At 47.0% G+C, this 24,214-nt stretch overlaps 1 protein-coding gene across 6 annotated transcripts in view; it reads right to left on the bottom strand.

The window, feature by feature from the left end:
* Window positions 1-3,201: 3,201 nt before the first annotated feature.
* Window positions 3,202-24,214, bottom strand: part of AGO2 (argonaute RISC catalytic component 2) — a 108,455-nt gene continuing 87,442 nt past the window's right edge. For 2 of the 6 annotated variants that reach the window (XM_067712809.1, XM_067712813.1), the window contains exons 16-20: window positions 22,990-23,124; window positions 17,865-17,966; window positions 16,834-16,973; window positions 15,669-15,868; window positions 14,296-15,237 (exon numbers count right to left, since the gene is read on the bottom strand). In XM_067712809.1, the coding sequence (XP_067568910.1) occupies window positions 15,119-15,237; window positions 15,669-15,868; window positions 16,834-16,973; window positions 17,865-17,966; window positions 22,990-23,124 (696 nt within the window). In that variant the 3' untranslated portion in view covers window positions 14,296-15,118. Of the gene's footprint in view, window positions 14,180-14,295; window positions 15,238-15,668; window positions 15,869-16,833; window positions 16,974-17,864; window positions 17,967-22,989; window positions 23,125-24,214 lie in introns of those variants that run through there. The other 4 variants (XM_067712810.1, XM_067712812.1, XM_067712808.1 and 1 more) reach the window with 3 other exon arrangements.

Here is a 24,214-nt window from a genome sequence, read left to right as displayed (position 1 = left end):
ACAGGGATGAGCGTGGCTGTACGTCAAGAAAACTTTATTTCTGGACACTGAAATTTAAATTTTATATAATTTTAATGTGTCATGAAATCTTTTGCCTTGTTTTCAACCATTTCAGAATGTAAAAGCCATTATTAGCTTATAGGCCATACAGAAACACAGCAGGCCACATTTGACCCACAGACCATGGTTTGCCCACCCATCTTTCCAAAGCGTCATATAAATGGAATCACATAGTAGTAGCCTTTGAATCTGACTTTTTTATATTTAGCAGAGTGCATTTGAGATTCATCCATGTTGTTGCAGGTAGTGGCAGTCTGTTCTTTTTTATTGCTGAGTAGCATTCCTTTGTATGGATATACCATTTGTTTATCCATTCCACAGGTGAATGGATAATTCCCAATTTGGGTTGTTTCCTGTTTTTTCTTTTTCTCCCTTTTTTTCCTCTTAAAAATCTCAAAAATTTTTCTTGTTTCCGGTTTTGATGATTACAGATAAAGCCCTATAAGCCTTTGGCACAGGTTTTGAGTGACCATACGACTTCATTTCACTTCGGTGGAATTGCATACTTCATTTTACCAGAAACCACCAAACTGTGTTCTAAAGCGTCTGTACTATTTTGCATTCCCACCAGCAGTGAACCAGAGCTTCAGCTGCTCTGCATCCTCTGCAAAACTCGGCATCAGTTTTTATTGCTTTAATTTTAGCCATTTTAGTGGGTGTTGGTTTTAATTTGCATTTTTCTAATGACAAATAATGTTGAACATCTTTTCATTTGCTTGTTTACTGTCTATATATTTTCTTTGAACTGTCCAGATCTTTTGCTCATCTTTTTACTGGGTTATTTTCTTTTTGTTGGGGTTTCAGAGTTTTATATGTTCTGAATACAAGTCCTTTGCTAGATTATGTGATTTGCAAATATTTCCTACCTGCCTGTGGCTTGTCTTTTCATTCTCTTCACAGCATTGTTCAAAGAACAGAAATTATTTTTTTGAGAAATTCTTAATTTTGAGGAAGTCCATTTTATCACTTTGTTCCTTTGGGGATCATGCTTTTCTTGTTGTATATAAAAACTTGTCACCAAACCCAGAGTCACAAAGATCTCCTGTGTCAGTGTCTTTCAAATGCCGAACTGCCTTCAGTACCTCTGCCTATAATAACGTGATGCTGTTTAAGAAATGCCCAGGAAAAATGGTTTTTGTGTGTAACCAGCTGAAACATCCTTAACCTGTCATAAGCCCTTCAGATCCAATTATGTAGGGAGCGTTCATCCTTCTCAGTTCCTTCTTAAACCGCATGCTAGTCTAGTACAGTAGCTTCCTAACTGGTTTCCTCACCATCTTTACAGCCTGTTTCCTCTTCCCATCGTGCATGCTGCTATCAGATCATCAAAACAATTTTATGAAGATTAATCTTTTTTTCCTGGTAAGAAGCGTTAATAACAGCTGATATTGGAGTAGCCATTGGGGGCTGAGCCTCTTCTGTGTGCATTGTGCACTTTCATCTAAACTTCACGACTTGCAAAGTATCCATATTTTGCAAAGAAGAGAATGAAAGCTCAGGTTAAGGAACTAGTCCAAGGCACACCTAGGAAGTGGTGGAACTAGGATTCAAATCCCAGACTACACTCTTCACTGGAGCTTAAACAGTGTGGTTTTCTCTGCACTGTCAACGGGGTCAATTCTTAACTTGGCAGTTGAGGCCCTGGACACTGGTCTTACTCTGCTTTGTATCCTACTGTTTTCCTACATTAACCTTCCATTCCTGCTGAGATGGGCTCCTTGTCCTCTGTGGCGCGTAAAGATCCCTTGTACGTCCTCTGATCAAGGAGCTGTTTTCTTTTGTGAAATCTTTTCCTAATTCACATAACGTCACATCATCGTACGCTGTTTTTACACTTAGGTTTTCACAGTCAGATCATGACTGCTCTGGCCATCCACTGAATGATAGTGAGATAACGGGAATGTAACAACGTAAGGCCATATTTATTAAGTAAGGATACTGTAGGTCTCTCAGCAGTTTGTGTGTATTCTTTCAGTTTCAGCTAGCATGTCCCAAGGCCTGTGGGCACCAAGATGCTTTGTGGTTTTGGATACCAAGAAGTAAGAAGTACTAGGTCCTGTATACATTAAGGGGAAAAGAAAAAAAGAGAGAACTACATCTTGATTTTATTAGGGGAAAAAAAAAGCCTGGAACAGAATACACCAGAGTGCTAAGAGTAACTACCTCTCAGTGTTGTGATTACAGATAATTTACAGTTTCTATCTTTATGTTTATCTGAATTTTTACATTGTCTGTAATGAACACATTCTCTATTTTACTTATTTATCTTTGGCTGCGTTGGGTCTTTGTTGCTGCGCGCGGGCTTTCTCTAGTTGCGGTGAGCAGGGGCTACTCTTCGTTGTGGTGTGCGTGCTTCCCATTGTGGTGGCTTCTCGTAGCAGAGCACGGGCTCTAGGTGCGTGGGCTTCAGTAGTTGTGGCACGCAGGCTCAGTAGTTGTGGCTCACGGGCTCTAGAGCGCAGGCTCAGTAGTTGTGGCGCACGGGCTTAGTTGCTCCGCGGCATGTGGGATCTTCCCGAACCAGGGCTTGAACCTGTGTCCCCTGCGTTGGCAGGCGGATTCTTAACCACTGCGCCACCAGGGAAGCCCTATTCTTTTCTTAAAAACATTTTGCGTAAAAATCAGAAAATAGCTTTGGCTGTTTCAAAACAAGAACTTTGGCCTGCTTTAGCAACAATGTGCATCCTAGGGATTTTCCGCTATTTTTTTGGTTTTCTTAACCCAACCCTCCTTTCCTTTCCCAACACCACATATTCTTTCAGTACAGACAGAAGTCAAACACCGCCCAGAGGGAGGTCACCAGGCCCAGAATCCCAGATATGGTCAGCTTTGATTCCCATGCAACATGGAGCTCAGGGCTTTGCACTCGATTGGGGTTTAGCTCAATGACTTCTTTTCTTCTTCTTATGGCTGCTAGAGTAGGAACACCCAGCTCATCCTAGGTACCACATTTGTTCAATTCATTCCTGATGCTTTTATCCCCAGACCCCGAATTCTCAGGGGCCCAACGTATGGAATAAGGCTCTAGACTTCTATCACCAAAGGCGTGCTTCCACCTCAGAAGCCTGGAACCTTAACCCGTATGGAAGGAAGTCCCCAAATAAATATGTGAGTAAACAGAAGATCTCTGGGCGAGGCAGCTGTAAATACGAGGAATTTTATTTTATTTTTTGCTGACATACTATGAGGCAAAACAAAATTGACACCATACAAAATAACTTTATAAAATATCATTCACATCATATTGTATCAGATTTACAGCATTCTGTGCATGTTAAGGGTTATGTAAGGAGGTGAAAAAAACACTATGCCAAACTTTTTAGTATTAGTTTATATACACACAGTAAGAAACAAAACAAGTAACTGTTAGGTTTTCCATGAATTTATTGCAAAAATAGTGCAAACTACTTAACCTAGTAAGCTGTAAAACAAACTCTAAAGGACCCAGCTAAGCTTAAACACGACAATAGATGCTCAGTGTCTCAGCCTTTAGCTTTCTTCACCAGTTTAATCTTTGTCAATCAAGACCACTCCCCGTCTGTTCAGTCTGGGGTGAGTGCTGGGGAACAGAGAAGTGTGAAGACCGGCTCTTCAGAGCCCAGATGGATCCGGCTGCCTAGTGCCAGCAATACCTTTAGGATCATGCTACTTACTCAATGGCAATTTTGTGAGGTCTGTGTTGAAAACATTAAGATGCTATGATGTTTAAGTCTGACCTTAGAAATAAGTCGTCCAACCTCTTGATGATATGGAGAAAAGAATTAAGAAAGCAGCATGAACAGAAAGGATTGGGAACATTATTGTCTGCTTATAAACATGGTATCCTTTTTCTCAGGTGTATTTGGGTATAAAGTATTAATCTCCTGGTGGGCAACCTTTGAACCAGATATTGCAGTACGTTAAAAAAAAAAAAAAAAAAAAAAAGATACTGTATCCCTACAAGAGTAACTTTAAAATCTCTTTTAACAGTCTACTGGGGTCCAAAAAGCATATATCTAAACAAAATCATAAGAGCAGAACAAAATGCTACGTATAAAAGCTAAAGAAACAAAATGCAGCATATTCAGGTTCTTTTTCTTGAGGTACCTATATAAATTTAATCACCTGCCCCAAAGTACTCTTGTTAGGTAAAAAACAAAATGCTTACTGGTGAGCCAATTGTAGGGCATTTATTATTATTGAGAAAGTGCAACAACGCTGATCTTTACATGCAGCATACTAAAGGATGATTTACTCTTTACAAAATATAGCTTAAGTATTGACCTGATGGAATTTTAAAAATTAAAAACATTTAACTAGAATCATCCCAATTTTTTTGAGATCCTGAAGCGAAAAGCCTCCCAAATCAACTTTCAAAGTTATGCCACTAAGGAATGTTGGTTCTCTTGTAAAATTCAGAGATCTCTTTAAAATAGTAAAACTATATACTACAGGAAAGATCCCTAATTTTTATTTCTTATTGGTATAAAATCAAATTCTTAAGACTCCAAAATATTGTGTTACCTCCAAAGAATTAAGTTAAAAAAGATTGCCATAGTAGGAAAAGTCTAGACTTGTAAACTGCCAAATATAAAAGCATGGAAAGTCATCGATCTACCCGATTTTCTCACCTGCCAGAAAGCTTTCCTAACTTACAGAAACCCTGGGGCTGCTGCTGCAGGCAGCACCCCACCCCTCCCCCCCCTTCCACGGCCAGCGGCCCTCCCTTCCTCTGTCTATGGTCACCAACACCCACACCAGGAGGGTGGGAGAGATGAAATCAACAATAGTCCATTCGCTGCTTATGAAATAAACTTATAAAATACGCCAGAGGAAGGCCAGGAGGGCACGTGTGGTGAAAAAGCAATGACAAGAGTGTTTGTGAGTTGTTTTTGGTCGCCCCTTCATTGGCACAGAAAATGAAGTGATAGCTACAAATATATGCGTAGAAGAGTCTGGAATTTGCTTGTAAAATGTCAAATTTGCTCTTGGACATAATCCTATGTTTCTTTTCACAAGAGGGCAGTTGGGATTCCAGTATACGTTAGTGTTTAGTTGGCTGGGGTGATCTATCAAATTCCATGGCCAATTGGGCTTTTTCTCCCCATGTACAATATAAAATATTTAATTTCATACTGATTTTTTCAATGCATTAGGATTCAACACAAAAGGCACAAAATAAATAGATATTATTAAATAAACGGAAATTATGATTTCAAGCTTTGTGTGGAGTTATAGTTCACTGTTTTGTTACTTTTTCCAATTCAATTTGACAGACTTAGTAAATAGCACCCAACTGTTTAACTGAGGTAGATCCACATTGTAAAGAAAGCTGGGTCCCCTCCATTTTATGTCTAAATTTAAGATGCTTTTACAAAAACAAAAATCCATTTAATCATATGCAGAAGCAATGACAGGTGGCACTACCGGAAGAAAGCTTAGAACATGAGCAGGTTTGCAAAGGTTTGTGCCTAAATCATGCTCTTCATCAGCCATAAATACATCTCAGACTGGAGGGAAAAAAAATCAAACATTTCAAAATAACCCTGAAAAAGTCTCAAGACTTTCAGAACAGGTCTTTTTGACTGACTGCCACAGAAATGCACAATGGTCCATTTTCATCAAGCAATGGCAACAGCCAAGCCAGACCAGAAACAGAGCGAGAGCGAGAGAGCGAGAGAGAGAGAGAGAGAGAGAGCGCGAGACAGAGCTGTATCACTGAAAGTTTCCCTTTATAACTCTGGAGAAAAGACTTGTTGAGTTATGATATAGCATCTTGATCTGAACAGTTTAAACTCATTCTGCCTAATATTTTTGCATACTGTGAAACTTACAAATTTAACATCTGATTAAGGCTTAATTTAAAGTGGCATTACCACCTACCATCATGCAAGCATTGGACATCCTCAAAACACACAGAATGGTATTAAACTAAAGACAAGGACAGGAAGCCTCAGATTTGTATTTAGCAGGTACTATAATTTTATATTTAATTTTACAATTCATGTAAGCAAATGAAAAGTTATACAGAGAGGCCAATGTACATAAATACTAGTTTATACAGGAACTAGTTTATACAGGAACAGCACTGCACGGCTTCTATACTGCAAGCACAAGACATCGTCACGTAGACCCACCGCACAGGTAAACGAGTCCGCAGACAGTACGCACAGTACCACCTGAAGTGAGGCCCTTTAGCTGCTCAGCTTCTTAGAAAACAGTAAACTTTAAATGGTCATAATACATTTTGATTCAAAATGTCTTCTAAAATTTTTTTTGTGGGAGAAAATTAAGAAGGGGCAAGATCTACCTATGGGACTTTTGAATTCATTTTTGTTTTTTTCAATTATTTTATAAAAATAAAATAAAACTAGAAAAGTCGATAAAACTCAGGGTTAAAACCCCTCAATACATATTAGGTAAGTAATCTGAAGTGTACCAGAGGTAAGAAAAAATCTGGATTTAGACACTACATTCTTGTATTTAATGAATAATTAGCCACTTTGCTGCACAGAAACTTACAATTATTCCCTTAAAACTTTTTAAAAAGTAAAAACTCACTTGCCGCTACAGTTACAAAACATGAATTTATACCTTCAACAACTACATGTAAAATCCACTATCAAACTCAGGAGGCGAATTTCAGTTCAGTGCTAAACCGCAGACTTCCAGGGTTTTAGTCGCGTGTCTATTTGGCTTTGAAGAGGAGCCCACGTCATCGCTGTGTTACGACCCCCCAAAGCCGCCCGCAGCCCGCCCGGTGCCTGGTGCCTCTGCCTTTCAGAACAGAGGATATGGGGGAGACGGAAGGGCCAAGAGCTGCCACCTTGAAGGCTTTTCTAGACAGTTTAAAATAAGTAACACTGGGCTATTTCCCCCGCTTAAAACCATCCACTGACAGAGAAGGGTGGCTTTTAACTAGACCGTCGGCCAAGAAAACTGCTCAACTCAATACCTGGCTTGGAAAAGTCAGAGCTAAAACCCGCATCTTCGAGACATCAAAACCCGAGTCCTCCGTGCACAGCTCCAGGTGACACCACTCCCGAGGAAGCAGTTTCCCAGCACGTCACAAAACAACAACAACGCGGGGCACTCCGACAACTGAAATGGCACCTGACATCTGAGGACTTCCCACGCATTTTACAAAGACAGGACTCCGATTCCAATTCCTTTTTGAAAACAATCTAGTTCCATTACGCTCGACATTCTCATTGAGTGACCTTGAGAACAAACCCCCCAGGTTTGCCGGCGGTCACGGTCAGCACCCGACTGGGAGCGGGGTCCTGTGGACGGACGTGCTCAGGGCCTGGGAGGAGCCACGCGGCCAGAACCCGGCGATTTCCTGCAGGAGCCAGTGCCCAGGAGCCGAGGAGCGGTGCGGCTTCCAAGGCAGAGCGCCGGTGCCTGAGCGTGCGCCGGGCCAGGCTTCCTTCCCAACAACGCAGCCGCACCGTGGTTTCGAAAGAACACTGAGGACTGGACTTGAAAGGCACGGAGGCTGAGACGGGGTCTCCAGAACACGTTCAGTCTGGCACCCCTGGCCTCTGGAGGCCAGGGGAGGCCTGGGCACCGCCTGCCCCCTGGGTCAGAGGGGCTGCCCTCTCCCACCCCGCAGCATCGTTCCCAGCATCTCCAGAGTCCAGAGGAGCCCTGGGCCCCCCAGTTCCGTCCAGCGGGGCCGGGCAGCCCATCCGCATCGCACCCCCCCCCCCCCCAGCCCGGTAGGTGGTGGTGGGCGGCGAGGGGGCACATTCCTAGCATCAACTCATGGTTCTGAGGACCTTGAAGATTCCGGAAGTACCGAATGAGGTTGGCCTGAACATCGAGCTCCTGGAGACACTTGGGGGGGGGGGGGGGAGGAGTCAATATTTGGTGTTGTAGCTTTAACTCTGAACTACTTGAGGCCAAGGAAGTTGTAACTAGGAGATCATTCAGCCTCCTCCAACCGCCTAAAGAAGGGGGGTGAGGTGAGGACCCAAGCCTACAGTCACACCACCAAGGGCGTTTAAAGATCTAACGCACCTGAATTTTTCACATCAACCAATAAGACAGAAAAGTATTAACAAAAGCACCAGTAATCTTCAGTTCCCTCATCTTTAATGATCTTTCATGAACGCAAAGATGCTGGGGGAGGCCCACGTCGGGACGCTGGGGACATGAGTGCAGAAAGCAGGTGGGAGATCTGAGTCAACGGCTGACATCACTAAAGCGAGGAGCCGGCCGCCGCGCAGCGGCCCCCGAAAAGCCCTGTATGGGTTTCTGGCTGAAAATGAGGCCACTTCAGCGGAGCCCAGCAACCCCAGAAGCAGGTCAGCAGAGGTAGCGGACGCTCCCCAGTGTCCACGCTTCTCAGGGTGGTCTGTGTCTATAGGACAGCACGACTGCAGAATTACACATTCTTAGACTGCAAAGGACACTTGGTGCTTTCGGAATTAAAGCGCAGCACGCGGCGTTGAAGGCCAGGACTTCCTCGTAATGGCACACCTGGAACCTCTCTGGGCCAAAGTTAAGGTCTGATGAGCGCCCAGAAGAGAGCAGAGCCGCCTCCTCACACCCAGACGCCTGCAACTGCAACACCGCCCAACTGTCCCTCCAGAACTCAGGAGCAAACCAGCGCAAGTGATCGGGAGCAAAAGCTCACCTTCTGAAGACGAGAGAACACGAGGAACCTAAAGAAAAGACGTGAAGGAGCAGGGGGGCGACACTGACCAACCCACAGCAGCGTGCGAGCAGATGAGATTTCTGACAGCAAAGTGGTTCATGACACGTGATGCCGAGCTCTCCCAGGCCAGTCTTCCCGCAGGCTGGCATCCTGGTCCAGGGCGCCAGCAGCAGGAACCCCTACTTCAAGACGCTGCCGCCCTGGACCCTGTGCTCCTTTCAAGCAAAGGGCCTTGGATTTGAACAGAACCTTTTGCTTTCAAACCTTAGCTCACTTTAAAGTATAGAGTGATTAGTAACTCAAGGCTCCCAAGTCAAAGGTCAACGACATCTGCACTGCATTTTGAAACCATGCAGCTACTGAAGTACTATTTGCACAAGAGTCGGTGTTTAAGCACCTTTGTGATTTTACAGAGTGTACAAAAAGGGAGAAGGGAGTAGAAGGAGACACTTTCAACCCATTCATAAGTAAAGCAGAAAAAAAAAGTGCTTCCTTATGTCAAATAGGAAAGTGAAAAGCCAGGACAGTGGGTCGCTTCCAGGTCCCACCACACACGGCCCTGCACCTGAGGACGGTGCAGAAAGGCCCTTGTGTTTCCTTCCTGCTGGCCACTGAGAGTCCTAACATCTCGGAGCCGGGCAGCCCTGAGGAGTCCCTGGTCCACCCTGGACACGCAGAGAGGGAGGAGGGGACTGCCCGTGGGTCACAGTATGGCACACACATTTTCAAGCCAGAACTGAACAGAGAGATGTTCACAATTCAGTTGATTCAGGCAACATTTTGGCTATTTTCAGTGTGGATAGCTACACTTAAAAGCAAACATGAATCTATTGAGAATTCAGAGGTAGCCTTTATCTGCGTTTATTTATTTATTTTTAAACTAAAAGGTATTAGAAACCACCTTCTGTAGTGATATGGCTAAGCCAATACATTCACTTTAGACAATAAAATGGCAAAAGATCCAAAAAAGCACTAAGTGAGGGCACCGAGGTGGCATCGACGCGACACTAACACACACTCAGATGGCTGGTTTGGGTGGAAAAGCTCCTTTGTGTGTCTGATACTGTGTAACCTGATCACAGACAGAACTACACACTGTGGACTGGAGCACACACTTCTCATCTGGCCAAATCACGAGGCCTAAAGGAACAGCCTGCCTTTCAGGTCTGCCTGGCACCTATGGGTTAAGCCACAAATGACAGTTTTGACATAACAGCGACCTCATGGCTTTCAAATGACGGGTGACCAAAGAGAAGCAAGGGAGGCCCTGACTCTCTAGTAACATTGGCCGTTCAGATGCTTCCTATCCAAGCTGTCAAATGCTGGAGGGAGCTAGCAGCAAATGCTTTAGGGAGTCATGGCAAATAACGAGGAATTAAACAGACCAGAAGCATTCAAAGGATTTACAATTAATCCTCTTAGAATTAAATCTCAGACCGCAAGGAGAGAGCACACTCTTCTTCCAATACACTGCAAACTTCCTTCCAGAAAAAGACAGCAACGAGGCTAATCTGTCCTTCATGAATGGTCAACACACACACATACACATGGCTGTAGAGGGGGAAGGGCGGCGGCCAGCCCACACGGCTCTAACACATAATACTGAAAAACGTGGCAGGATCACTAAAACAAAGCAACGCATCGTATTACATCATTTCTGCTATCCTAAATCTATTTACAGTCATTTCAAACAAGTACAGCAGATGCAAAGTTGGACATGATAAAAAGGAAGCTGTCAAAAAATCAGTGCAATTATTTCGAGTTGAAAATTTTCCTTACAAAAGAAGTCAGCATGTGTGTGTAACACGGACAGCCCTATTACGAAGTCACACGTGCACTGTGTCTACACTGAGAAACGTCACAGCAGCCGAAACTGCTGGCACGGCAGCTAGAGAGAATATTCTTGGTTACTTTGGGGGAGGGCTTAAAATACAAAGTATTTGCATTCTGAAAGTGAGGCGTATGAACACTGAGGAAGTTTCTATTCATTGTACATTCCTTTTCTCATGAGCGTGAGAGATGAGTTAAAGAGAGGTCACAGGGAAATTTCTATGGCTTGTCTGGGCCACTGGGATTGTCCACTCTCTGGATTATGTCAACGTCTAAAGCTCCTCCTAATGGAACTGCCTTAGGTGTAGGAAAATGCCCATGAAAAATCCTCTGAACTGCCCAACAGATCAAAGTCCCACTCAAGGACTCCATCCAGATCCTGACGGGTGGCTCCATGAAACAGCCTAGTGCTTCCACGGCGCCAAGCAACGAAGAGAAGCCGCCCCAGCCTTCAGAGGCCTCCTCGAGACAGTCTGGTGTCCCAACTGCACAACGCTTGGCCGGTCTACCCTTAACATATTGTATCAAATATATAATCTGACTGAAAAACTGCCTTGTAAAAATAAAATTTAAGTCACCCTGCAGATCAATGTTAAATTACATTGCTGCGTATATAAGAAAAAACAATTCATCCAGAAAAATTACATTTGTGGCTTTCAAAAATAAATCATCCAGCAAACTTGCAGGTAAACATTAGGTAATTTATAAAAGTTGGGGAAAAGAATTTCTATCATATTCATCAGGTACCACATGCACTGGAATATCCGTATCAGCCAAATGAAACCAGAGCAGAAAGGAAACAATAAATAGCAACATTTGCATTTAACAACAATAAAAATAACATACAATATAACATCGACACCCACCCGCCCACAACCCTGCTGCAGGAATTGAACTTCAACTGTCTCTTCTAATGAGCACACGCCGGGGTAAACATCACAACAGCACTGCTTACGGCCAGACTCACACAGCACGGAAATCACTCCACTTCCAACAAGTCCCTCCTGGGGAAGCCAGCGCAGTGGCCAGGGATCGCTCGTGGTTCTAGAGTGCAAACATCCATGCACGGGAGTGTGAGGACACTACCAAAAAGCAACACAATCTTGAAAAGAGAAAGCAGACCCTAAAGTGTAGTATCAAGTGTATATGTGAAGTCTTCTCAAAACAGAAAACCAAAACCAAAATAAAACAATCCCTTTCTAAAAGTATAGGTATGCCCAGCTTTACAACATTTATCTGAACTAGGAACATCTGAGCTTATTATAATAAGTACACAAACAGCAGGATGGAATCTCAGCAGGGCCAAAGGGCTCTCCTACAAAACGGCGACTTGAAGCAGCTCCCCCGGGTTTCTTTCATCGCTTAGCTATTAGGGTGAGAGCTTGTCGAACGTAATAGGAAGTGGTGAAGGGATGGGAATATGTTAACTTTTCTTACGGTGAATATTTTAAAATATATTAGGAAGAGTACCAGGATAAGGGTCTAATTGGGAGACCTCTTCTGAAGAGATAAACCCCAGTTTTTCTTTGAAATTAATCCAGATTTCTACTTCATAATTTTCACATTCAGTTTGCTTAAAGCAAGGCACACCTTACTTAGTGGGGTCAGGCAAAGCCGGCGAGTGGACACCTCTGCAATTTGCACAGCCCCGCACAGGCCTCAGGAAACCTGTCAAACGCAGGCAGAGGCCGGAGGTGCCCGGAGCCCTTCTCCGGCGGCCACGAGGTTGCCCTGGGCGGGCGTGACCCACACAGAACGGGCAGGGCCCCTCTTGGCTTCCACGCGAACAGGGCTTGGACTTATTCTACTGCACCTTGAGGTTTTACGCTGTCTCAAAATTTATCCTAATAATGGGGGGGGGCGGGATTGGTAGAAATTTGGGAAAACAGTTCTTTACCTGAGAAATTGTAACTACAGCCATTTGAATTCTGAACCATCAGACATGTACAAAGGTATGCAGCTAACCCAGCTGGAGACATTTGCTTTATGAATGCTTTTAAGTAGTAAAAGTTTTATAAAACAAGCGCAGGGCTGTAACAAGTACCTTTCTCAAAGTACTCTGGCCCTCTAGAAAGAAAACTTTTCCTTCAAAAGGATTTTTCAAAAATTTAGGTCTCATTTTCTGCCAGCCTGTGATCCTGCCCAGTGTATTCGCTTAGAAAACGTTTCCCTGCATTGCTGGGGAGTCCCTCCCTGCTGGGCCCTCAGTGCTTGAGGGAGCACACTCTCCAGAAGGCTCTAGATTAGAGGTTCTCGGACTCCAGGCAGCCCTGGACCCCCAGCTGACGGTGTAAAACGCAGATGCCCAGCCGCCACCCCAGAGGCCGCAGCGAGCACAGGAGTCACAGCGTTTTTACGGCCAACGCCCCGACCACCGAGATCCTGTTGCAAGTGGTAGAAACATACCTTCGAGACACACGGTTCGAGATGATCCTAAAAATGACTGAAAACTAACCTAAGTTCAGATTTTAAAAGTGTATTAGTGAAAAGGTTCCCTCCTTAGCTTGAACGCTCCCGGTAACTTAAGCCACGAGTGTACTGGTGTCCTTCCAAACAGGAGAAGGTGCCACTTGCTAACGAAGTGACAGGGAATTGCAACATTTTTAGAGCAGAGGCTTCTGTCATTTAAAAAGACAAAAAAAAATAGATACAGCAAGGAGAGACTAATGCCATTAATAGGACACCCACATGCACACACACGCGCGCGCGCACACACGCACGCACACACACACACACACACACACACACACACACCACTCTTGAGTATATATTGTCACAAATAATAGTCACCCCTTTGTCGTTGCCGCCAAAATCCAGGCCGAGTGTCCATGACAGCGCTTCCCCGCCCCCGCGGAGCCCTCACACAAGACCGAGGCGGGCGCTGACCCCAGCACGAGGCACCCTGGTTGGGACCCTCACTCCACCACAGTGCCAGAGGTAATGTCAGGCCGGGATGGGAGGGCCGTCAGCAGGGCCAGAGGAAACCTACAGAGCACGAAGCAGCACTAGGGAAAGGCTCATCTCCTTCCTAGAATCTCTGTACTGAACGTGGATTGGATTCTCAGAAAACCGCCTACAAGGACAAAAAGCCCACTGCGCACAAACGGAGCCCTCTGCTGTCAGCCCTGTCGAGCTGTCCACGGTATCATTCTTAGTGCAACGGATTCTAGATTGGCAAACCCACGTCCGGGGCCCAGCACGCAAATCCTAGCAGAAGGGTCTGCCTCTGCTGCTGGCTTCGCCATCAGCCATCCTCCCGAGGGCTGGGCTCCTTCGCGGAACGCGGGCCTCGCAGCCCGCAGAGCGCCACCACCGACAGCCTTCTCTGTGTTTCAGTGCATAGATCCTATGACGCTTGTCTAACAAACCACACGCAGAGAGAAGTGCACGCTGATACGCAGACTCATTCCCAGGAGTGGAAGGATACATACATTCCATTTGTGCTTAATTGGCTGAGCGACACACGGGGATGAGGCGGGGAGGGGAGTGACTGCTGGAAGCACACTCCGTCCTCCTGAGGGTCCAGGCTGCGCGGTCTACACGAGGGGGTGGGCCGCGGGCACTGAGTCAATTGCATACTCCTGTACTTAAGCACTGAGAAACCACAAGGGTGGTCCAGGCTCCAGGCTCCAAAACACTCTTGATATGCTAAACAGATCACAAAAGCACCCCGTAGTCAGTAAAATGAAAAACAGCATCTATCTATCACATTAATACTGCAAACCAGATATATATACTTTTCTCTTACATTAAAGACATAACAGTGAAAAAGGATTGTACTGTATTTATCACCACAGACCCGTATTCTTTAGAAACTTTGGAAAATAAATGTCACAGTCCTATAGGACAAATCTTATGATTAGACTGTCGGCATATTGTCTTTTTTCTTTTTTTAAATAAATTTTTATTAAAATGGCACTTGTCTGCCAATCCCTCTGGACCTATAAATGTTGTAAACACACACGGCCCACCTTCTGCCACCCCTCCTTCCTTCGGGCTGAGTGAAAGGCGGGCAGTGGCAGAACGAGAGACACCAGGGCGCCTCGCCTGGCCCCTGCCCTCGGATCCCGGACAGCTGGTGGGAGCCAGGTCAGGAGCACACAGGTGTCACTCTGAAATAAACTTTAGTGACAGCATCAGAATGTTCAAGGCTTTAAAACCACAATGTGTTTTATGTTGCTTTCACTCTCACAGAACGTTCACAGCTAGTTTGAGCCCATCAATTTCATATAGAATCATGTGTTAAAAACAAGTAAATCGAACGACCAAATAAATTAAAAATGTTTTAAAGCCCTGAGTTCATAGACTGGTTTTAGGAGATTTTTAGGAAACACGGGACTCTATTTTCATAAGCAGCTTATAAGATTTTGGCAAACCATATTTCCTACGACAATGGGGTCTCATACAGGTCTGCAGTTCAAAATCCAAGTTTGAAATCTGGGACGGAAGGCATTCTGGAAAGTGGAGAATCTACTAAAATCAATGGCGTTTCATGTTCGATGCTGGCTGTCACGGAAGGGCTGGGCATTTGTTGGTCTGAGTGTAGCTGGTCTCATGTGAATCCAACTCGGTACACAATCGTAAACACTAAAACATGTCAAGCAAAGTACATGGTGCGCAGCGTGTCCTGATGGACCTGGACTGCCTTTGCCAACGCCTGGTGGTCTCGTCCGTTACTCTGCCCGGAGGTATGGCTTCCTTCAGCACTGTGGGGGTGGGGGACAGAGAGAGAGAGAGAGAGAGAGAGAGAGAGAGAGAGAGAGAGAGGGAGGGAGGGAGGGAGGGAGGGAGGGAAGGAGGGAGGGAGAGAGGGAGGGAGGGAGGGAGGGAGGGAGAGAGAGAGAGATAGAGGGATAGGGATAGGGAGGGAGAGAGAGAGGAGAGAGAGAGAGAGAGAGAGAGAGCGCAGCCTTTAACGCACCATGAGGCAGCACACTGATAGCTAAGTTAGGACCACGCACCAGCCATCTGGGGAGGCAGCCACACAGCTAACAAATGGCGGTGAAGATGCTAGCTTTTGGGTGTCTGTGTCACGGTCGGCTCCAGCCACTGGGACCCCACTGCTTCCCATTCCAGAAAAGCAGATGCCAAAGCCTGTTGCAGAAACGACCCCAGCCAGGAAGGGCGTGCCACTCACCTATCGTGCTCTTTATCCACCAGGTGGTACCTGGCCCGGAAGGCCACCAGGTGAGCATAGTATGCTGGCGCCGGGATGGACACGGAGCGCGTGCAGCGCACGTAGGTGTGACACAGCTGGTAGGTGAGAATCTGCAGCTCATCGGAAGAGAAACGATTGTCATCCCAAAGCACGTGATAGTGGGAAGGCCTGCTTGTTCCCTAAAAGCAGATCAGAGGGTCAGAGAGGTAAACATGCAAGAGAGAAGTCCAGAACTCACCTGCAAAGGGTGCTGCCGAGAGAAGCTGTGCTTCCACCCCACGGTAGAGGATACAGTGGGAGGACGTTCAGTGGCAAGAAGGTATTTATATTATCCTACTATGTATCATTATAAACGGGCATCAGAGCCACATATTCTATGACCCCCTACTGGTAAAATAACAGACTATACACACAATTATTTGTGTAGAGAAAACTCATAGGAAAGATATAATACAGAGATGGTTGTTTGGAGGATAATGTCATTTGTACATACTAGGTTTTCTACAATGCTTTATTTATAAAGGCAAGAAGAAATCTCTAATAAGTTACATATTAACGCCTTTAAAACGGGAGTTTGCACATATATTTATTTTGTGCGGTGTGGAATCTTTCAAAACTGAAGGAGGTGGGGTTGGTCGCCTGGCCCATGCCTGCCGGGGCTCAGGTGCCGGCAGAGCCGCTGCACTGCTCGCCGGGGCACCCATGACCGGTCAGCCAGGAGCGCGCTTGAGGGAAGGGCCTTTCTCTGGCTTCTCCCCACCTGCCTTCCCTGCCACTCAACCCAAGCCAGCCAACAAGCAGGCCCTTCCTGACTCTGTCTGTGTTCAGGCCCCCGGAGACTGGTGAGCGGCAGACGCTCTTATCCTCTGATGAAGCACACATTCTGCGCCCCACTTTCAGCATTTAATCGGCGGCTGTCACGGGGGCCTGCGGGCAGTGGGGTATTTTGTATCAGAGGGTGTGCCGAGGACATGGCAACCACAGCAGAGCAGGACCCCTTGAGGCCCATTTTGTCAAAGCACTTAAACGTCTCCAGTGCGAGATTTCCCCCTTTAGAAAGTGCCTGTGCAGAAAATGCAGGGAGGCAGGTTTACCCCTTAAACAAACCAGAGGCCCCGGGGCGGGGGGAGAGGGCTCCACCCACCAGGAGGGAAGCCGGGCTGGCCTGCACAGAAAAAGCGCCCGCCCGACACGGAAGCCATCGCGGGGACAGACGTGCCCGGGAAACACTGCGGAAGCCTCCGTCCTCTCTGAGCCACGTTCCTCTTCTTCCTTTTTAACAACCTTTAAAAATGTACACACGGCTCAGCCCTCAGGCTGCACCCTGACAGGCTGCAGGCTGGGTGCGGCCCACGGGCCAGTCTGCCAAGTCCTGTTCTAGAGCCACGGTGACGTGAAGGACGTGCAGGTGTATTTCCCGTGGCAGAAGTACAAAGTTTACGGCAAGCCCTCCAAGTTTAAGTTCAAATCCCTTGGGGATGGATATCTAAGTCCTCACTTATAACTTGAAACACCCAAAAGCCCCTCTGTGGTGAAGCAGGACGGGCACCCAGAGCTAAGTCCCTCCTGTCCCAAGGGGCACAGCCTCGCAGATGCTGGTGGCTCAGCTCTGACAACAGGTGCGCTGGACGTGGCACCTCTGAGGTGGCAGCATCCTCTCAGAATCACTTGTGGCAAAGCTGTGGGTCTCTTCGCCGGGAGGGACAAGGAATGCCACGTGCTGACCTTCCCCGCACACCAGTGCCCGTGCGTGGCGGGCACGCAAGGCTGACCCCGCCGCTCCGTCACCTCTCATACCCCATCCAGCTCGCCGAACTCCAAGCACACAGGGACGCCACTTGTCCCCGCCAGCCTGCCTGGCCCTCACGCTCACTGCTCCTTCTTCCTGGACCTCATCTCGGCTAAAATGGGAACCCACTCCCGGCCCAGCACAGCACCCCAGTGGGTCCTCCATCCGCAACACCTGATGGTTCTCGGCCTCCACGGTTCACTGGTCAACCGCCTGCGTCCCCTTGGGATGGACTGGCGCCCCATCCGTGCCGTTCACCACCACATCCCCAGTGCCCACGGGAGCACCTGGCACAAGGTTTGTGCTCTGCAGGTGTTTGCCGAATGTGTGGACGACACCCCAGAGACACCAACCAAGACTGTGCAAAGTGGACCCTCTGTCCTTACCTGGATGCCAGCATGACTACACAGGTAGAAGTCAAACTCGGTCGGGTGGGTGATTTTTGTGTCCACGGTCGTCCCTGCTGGAATGTTTCCGCTCTTCCCCACCTTCAGCAACACAGGAGCCCATTAGACACGCCCAGGGGACAACAGGGCAAAGCAAGCAGGCAAGCAGGCAAGACGCAGCCGCACTGCCTTCTGCTCTGACGTCTTTAAATTGGCCAATACATTTGCTCAGTGCCATGGCATTAAAATTTAACATATACTAACAACTGAAATCAAATTAATTCCTGTTCTCTTTGGGCTGGGGTTATTTTTCGCCATCTCATAAAGACCCCTGAGGGAAATGCAGAGTCTTCCCTTCACTGAAGCATGTGCGTGGGCCACGTGAAGGGTCTTCATTATTGTTGAGGCCAAGATGGAAACTGTCACCGACATAACAAATCTAAGGCCAGACGACGGACACGTGACAGCCGTCACCTGCCCATGTGCGCCTGCGTGCGCGCGCGCGCGCACACACACACACACACACACACACACACACACACACACACAATACTCAAGGCAGAAGAGCTAGAAAACCCTGACAGCTGTCAAGAACTTCCCCACTCTACCAGGGGTTCAATCACCACCACCAGGGAGGGCGGGTTGCTCCACCAGAGGCCATCCAAGGAGCTGGGGTGTGGGAGGGACTACAAATTCTACCAAACCACTTAACTCTCAGTTTACACTCTAGCATCGAAAAACCACCAAACATCCAGCTACGCTACTGAAACAGCAAAACTCCCAATCAGTCACGAAGTCACTGATTGATTTTTTTTTTTTACTCGTGCAATTTCAAATATACATACAAAAAAGAGAATCTCCAGTGTAACCCCTCTGCACCTGCAGATGTGTGTGTGTTTTTACTTCTTCTCAACCTTTTTTTATACCTTCAGATTATTTATTTGTGTATTTATTTGTTCATTTATTTATAGCTGCGTTGGGTCTTTGTTGCTGCATGCGGGCTTTCTCTAGTTGTGGCGAGCGGGGGCTACTCTTTGTTGCGGTGCGTGGGCTTCTCACTGCGGTGGCTTCTCTTGTTGCGGAGCACGGGCCCTAGGCATGCAGGCTCAGTAGTTGCGGCGCACGAGCTTAGTTGCTCCGTGGCATGTGGGATCTTCCTGGACCAGGGCTCGAACCCGTGTCCCCTGCATTGGCAGGCAGGATTCTTAACCACTGCGCCACCAGGGAAGTCCCAGATTTTTAAAAGAAGTAAAATATTTGAAAAGAGTGCCCACGTTTGCACCCCTCCCACGCTGCGGTCTCAAACCTAGGCTTTATTACTCCTGCACATGCTTTATTCTGCTACACATTCAGGTCTCCGTTAGCACTATATTGTGTTACTTTGCAGATTTTAAAACTGTAGGGGCTTCCCTGGTGGTGCAGTGGTTAAGAACCCGCCTGCCAATGCAGGGGACATGGGTTTGAGCGCTGGTCTGGGAAGATCCCACATGCCACGGAGCAACGAAGCCCATGTGCCACAACTACTGAGCCTGCACTCTAGAGCCCGCGAGCCACAACTACTGAAGCCCGTGCACCTAGAGCCCGTGCTCCGCAACAGGAGAAGCCACTGCAATGAGGAGCCGGCGCACCAAAACGAGGAGTAGCCTCTGCTCACCGCAACTAGAGAAAGCCCATGCGTAGCAACGAAGACCCAGTGCAGCCAAAAATAAATAAGTAAAATAAATACATAAATTTATTAAAAAAACAAAACTGTATACATGTATCCTATGTTTTGCTACTTTCTGTTTTTGCTCTGTATTACAATTTTGAGATGTAGTCATTTGGTAGATATAGTTTATTATTTTTCATTGCTGTACAAGTGCCAATATATAAATACATTACCACCTCTTCTCCTGTTAACAGATTAATTTTTTGCTATTATAAACAATACTGCCAGAATATTCTCACAGAATACATGTCTTCTTGTACACAAGTGTGTGAGTTCCTCCAGGGTAGATCTCTAGAATTGCCAAACAGCGTTCCAAGTTGGTTACCCATTTGTATTCCCATCTGAAGTGTAGGAGAGTCCTCTTCATAATAATGCCTTTACTCTGTGCTAAGTGCTCTGCGTGTTAGCTCCGCGAACCCTCCCAACATCCTCAGAAGGTGGTCCAGGGGGTAGAGGGGCTGACAGCTTGTGGTCACATAGCCAGGATGCTGAGGGGGTCGATTGGAGCCAGGTTATCCGGCTCCAGACCCTTTGCTCCTCATCACGGCACCCACATCCTTGACATTTGGTATTTATCAGGCTAACCTCATAATGTGAGTCCCCCCGACTTTTCCCGTTCTCTGAAATACTTTATACAAGATTATTCTTCGAAGGTCTGGTAAAGCTTGCCTGTAAAAATCTCTGGACTAACTTCATAAAATAAGCTAAGTAGTTTCCCCCTTTTTCCTATGCTCTGCCACACTTTAAGGTAATCTATTCCTGAAGCCTTAGTAAAGCTTGCCTGTAAAACTCTCTGGGCCTGATGCCTTTTGGAACAATGACTGGACTATCTTACTCAGCTGATTTTGGTAACTTATGTAATTCTACAAACAAGTGTTTGTTTCTTCTCAGTTTTCCAATGTGTTGTCATGAAGTTGTTATCATTCCATTATGATTCAAATAACACACACTCCCTCTGCAGCCATTGTTCCCCTTCTGTTCCCAACGTAATTACAAGTGTTCTTTTTGTTGAGTCTTGCTGGGTTTATCTATCTTCAGAGAAGTACCTTTTGCTTGCGTTAATATGCTCTATTGCTTCTTCATTTTCTAGTTCACGATTTTCTATTCTGAGAGAGAAAGTGGGGTGCTGGAATAAGCTGACTTTGAGCCCTCCCGACTCCTGGCAAGAGAAGTCTGCAGGCTGAGGTGGCAAGGGGCCTATGCACACCAACTCCTCAGCTTTCCCTTGACCACTGGGACTGACATCCTTCCTGTAGCTTCAGACTTATTCATGGCTCTCTTTCTTGTCTCACAACAAAAGCACCTATGTCTATACTCTTACCTGTAAATGCCTGCTTTAGTGCACTGCACAAGGTTTGATATGAAATTCTCGTTTTTGTTCATTTCTAATCATTTCACAATTGATTATTCTCTTTACATTTTTAATGCAGTGCTTTCTTTCTTTTTTTTTTTTAAATAAATACATTTATTTGTTTATTTTTGGCTGCACTGGGTCTTTGTTGCTGTGTGTGGGCTTTCTCCAGTTGCAGCAAGCGGGGGCTACTCTTCATTGCAGTGTGAGGGCTTCTCATCGCGGTGGCTTCTCTTGTTGCGGGGCACGGGCTCTAGGCATGCGGGCTTCAGTAGTTGTGGCACGTGGGCTTAGTTGCTCCGCGGCATGTGGGATCTTCCTGGACCAGTGCTCGAACCCGTGTCCCCTGCATTGGCAGGCAGATTCTTAACCACTGCGCCACCAGGGAAGCCCTGCAGTGGGCTTGAAATCAAAATTTTAAGTTTTCTTATGCATTTTCCTACGTAACAGAAAATGTGGTTTGGGGACTTCCCTGGTGGCGCAGTGGTTAAGAATCTGCCTGCCAATGCAGGGGACACGGGTTCGAGCCCTGGTCCGGGAAGATCCCACATGCCGTCAAGCAACTAAGCCCATGCACCACAACTACTGAGCCTACACTCTAGAACCCACAAGCCACAACTACTGAGCCCAAGCGCCGCAGCTACTGAAGCCCACGTGCCCTAGAGCCCGTGCACTGCAACTATCGAGCCCACGTGCCCTAGAGCCCGTGCACTGCAACTACTGAGCTCACATGCCACAATTACTGAAGCCTGAGCACTCTAGGGCCCGTGCTCCACAACAAGAGAAGCCACCGCAATGAGAAACCCGCACACCGCAACAAAGAGTAGCCTCCGCTCGCCGCAACTAGAGAAAGCCTGCGTGCAGCAACAAAGACCCAGTGCAGCCCCCCCCCCCAAATAAATTATTTTTTTTAAAAAAATGTGGTTTGTAGAATACTGAGGTTTGGCAATCTCCTGAGACCTCTTTTGTGACCTGGGACAACGCCAGCTCCTGTAAGCCCTCAGCGTGAGCTCAGCTGTCACAGGCAGAGTTCTGTCTGTCAGGTCTGACTCATTCCTTTCTTCCCATTTTCAGTTTCTACTAACTTGTCCCTGTTTCACTTTCTGATGGTGGTCTGTTAAAACAGACCTCTTTGATGGTGTGTTTGTCAATTTCTCCTTAAAATTCTGCCTGTTTTTGCTTTACTTTTTTTCTTTACATATTTTTAGGTCATGGCGTGAGGTACATCCACGTCACAGCTGTTCTGTCTTCTCGGTGATCATGACAAAGTACCCCTTTTCCTCGCTATTGACTCTCAATTTGCATTTTGTCTTCCATTTAGGCAAGAAGCATTTTCGGTGCTGTGGTGCTACTGTGGCGTTAGTGGGCTGCACCACGTGGACACTAACGCCTGGCTTCCAGCCCCGCTGGCGGACAGTCTGATGGAATGTCCTTCCCTTCTGGGAGGTCTTTTATCTCATGCAGTTACTTTGACGCTGTGCAGTTTTAGGACAATGTGTCTAGGTATGGATTTATTTTTATTTATCCTGTTGGGAACAGGAGAGGCCTTTTAATCTAAGGGTTCTGATCTTTCTCCAACTGTGGACAATTCTCAGCAGTTACCACTACAAGTCTTAAGTCTCCTGCATGCTCGTGGTTCTTGTTCTGGAGCAGCCAGGAGAGGGATGAGGAGCTTGGACACCGCTGTCTGTCAGTGTTCTCCAGACCAGACCCCTGAGTGAGCTCCCCAGGCCCTCTTCCAGCACTCCAACCACCCCGTGGGCTCCCCACTTTACTGCATTCTCCCGCGTTCTTTACACTATGCTGTCTATGACCATGGTTGCTAACTGGCCCTGAAACCTCACCTTTGGTAATTTCCTTATCGGATAAATGACAGCTGCCTGGACCTATCCTGGACCTGTGGGGTTTGCAGGTTCAAACTTCTCACCAAACTGGGGAGAGCCCTTCTCCAACATCTCAGGCTGCGTCGCCACGAAGGGCCGGGTCTCCCAAGAGCCTGGGAGGTGGTGCAGGGCGTGAGACCCGTGTCCCTCGAGGCTGCACAGCCCAGGGTCGAGGACACTCACCCGCTCGTTCTTGTCGGTGCAGAACAGCCGAGTGTGGTGCCTCTTCTGGACCACTATGAATGTGATCCCCGGCTGGTAGTCTTTTTCTAGCTTAATGCATGCCTCTCGGATAGCCAGTAACTCGTGGTGAAGAACCTATGGAAAGAAAGAAGAACACTTTTTTTTTTTTTTTCGCGGTACGCGGGCCTCTCACTGTCATGGTCTCTCCCGTTGCGGAGCACAGGCTCTGGACGCGCAGGCTCAGCGGCCATGGCTCACGGGCGCTCCGCGGCATGTGGGATCTTCCCGGACCGGGGCACGAATACGCGTCCCCTGCGTTGGCAGGCGGACTCTCAACCACTGCGCCACCAGGGGAGCCCAAGGAGAACACTTTTGAGGATCATTATTATGTTTTCAGGCCTCTCGCTATCTTGGAATGAATCCCTTAATCGTGTGTATGTTTGATACATGTTTACGTTAAGGCTTGTAGTTCCACTAGCTTGCTGTTACCTGTGTGATACTGTCTCTCTGAGCCTGTTTCTTCAATAATATCATGGAGCAAACGATACCCAGGTTTCGTGGTTAAATGTTTTAGGTTAGATAACGGAGAAACAGGCTGAGCGCAGGCTCTGGAATGTTCTAAGTGCTACCACCCACCGTGGACATGAGGCACTGTGGGAAACACATACATGAACAAATCAATCCAACAGCTTGTTTTTGGATTGGAGAAGATGGAGAGAATCTAGTAAAAAACAAAACAAAACAAAACAAAAAAACCCAAAAACCCACTGGCTTAGGAGCTGGACCTGAGGTCAAATCCTAGCTCTACCACTAAGCAACCGTGTGGCTCTGGAAAGCCATGCACCCTGTCTGATCCCCAGTTTTTTCAGTTTTAAAATGGGAACATCCCACCTTGCAAGCTTGCAGTGAAGACTAAAGTCACCTGCGAAGCGCCAGGAGTTAGGGTACTGTCTCTGCTCCCCCACCTGTGGCAGAGATGAACAGGCACACAGCCCGGCACGGGGGCTGATGGCTGCTACAGGGACCACACACCTCAGGTTTCAGCAACTGCCCTTGTCAAATATTGTGCTGCGATGTGTCTCAAAAATATGTCTTGGGTTCTGGGTCCAGAAACCCCATTGTGGTGATTCTGTAAGATGTGGAGTGCGTTCACTGAGAGAGAAAACGGAGGATGACACAAACCCTCTTCTGTAGTAAGAATGCCCATGACAGAGGGTGAACGGGT

This window comes from Pseudorca crassidens, chromosome 17, assembly GCF_039906515.1.
Source record: "Pseudorca crassidens isolate mPseCra1 chromosome 17, mPseCra1.hap1, whole genome shotgun sequence".
Lineage (NCBI taxonomy): Eukaryota > Metazoa > Chordata > Mammalia > Artiodactyla > Delphinidae > Pseudorca > Pseudorca crassidens.
The sequence above is the reverse complement of the archived record's forward strand: the minus strand, read 5'-3'. Positions and strand labels throughout refer to the sequence as shown.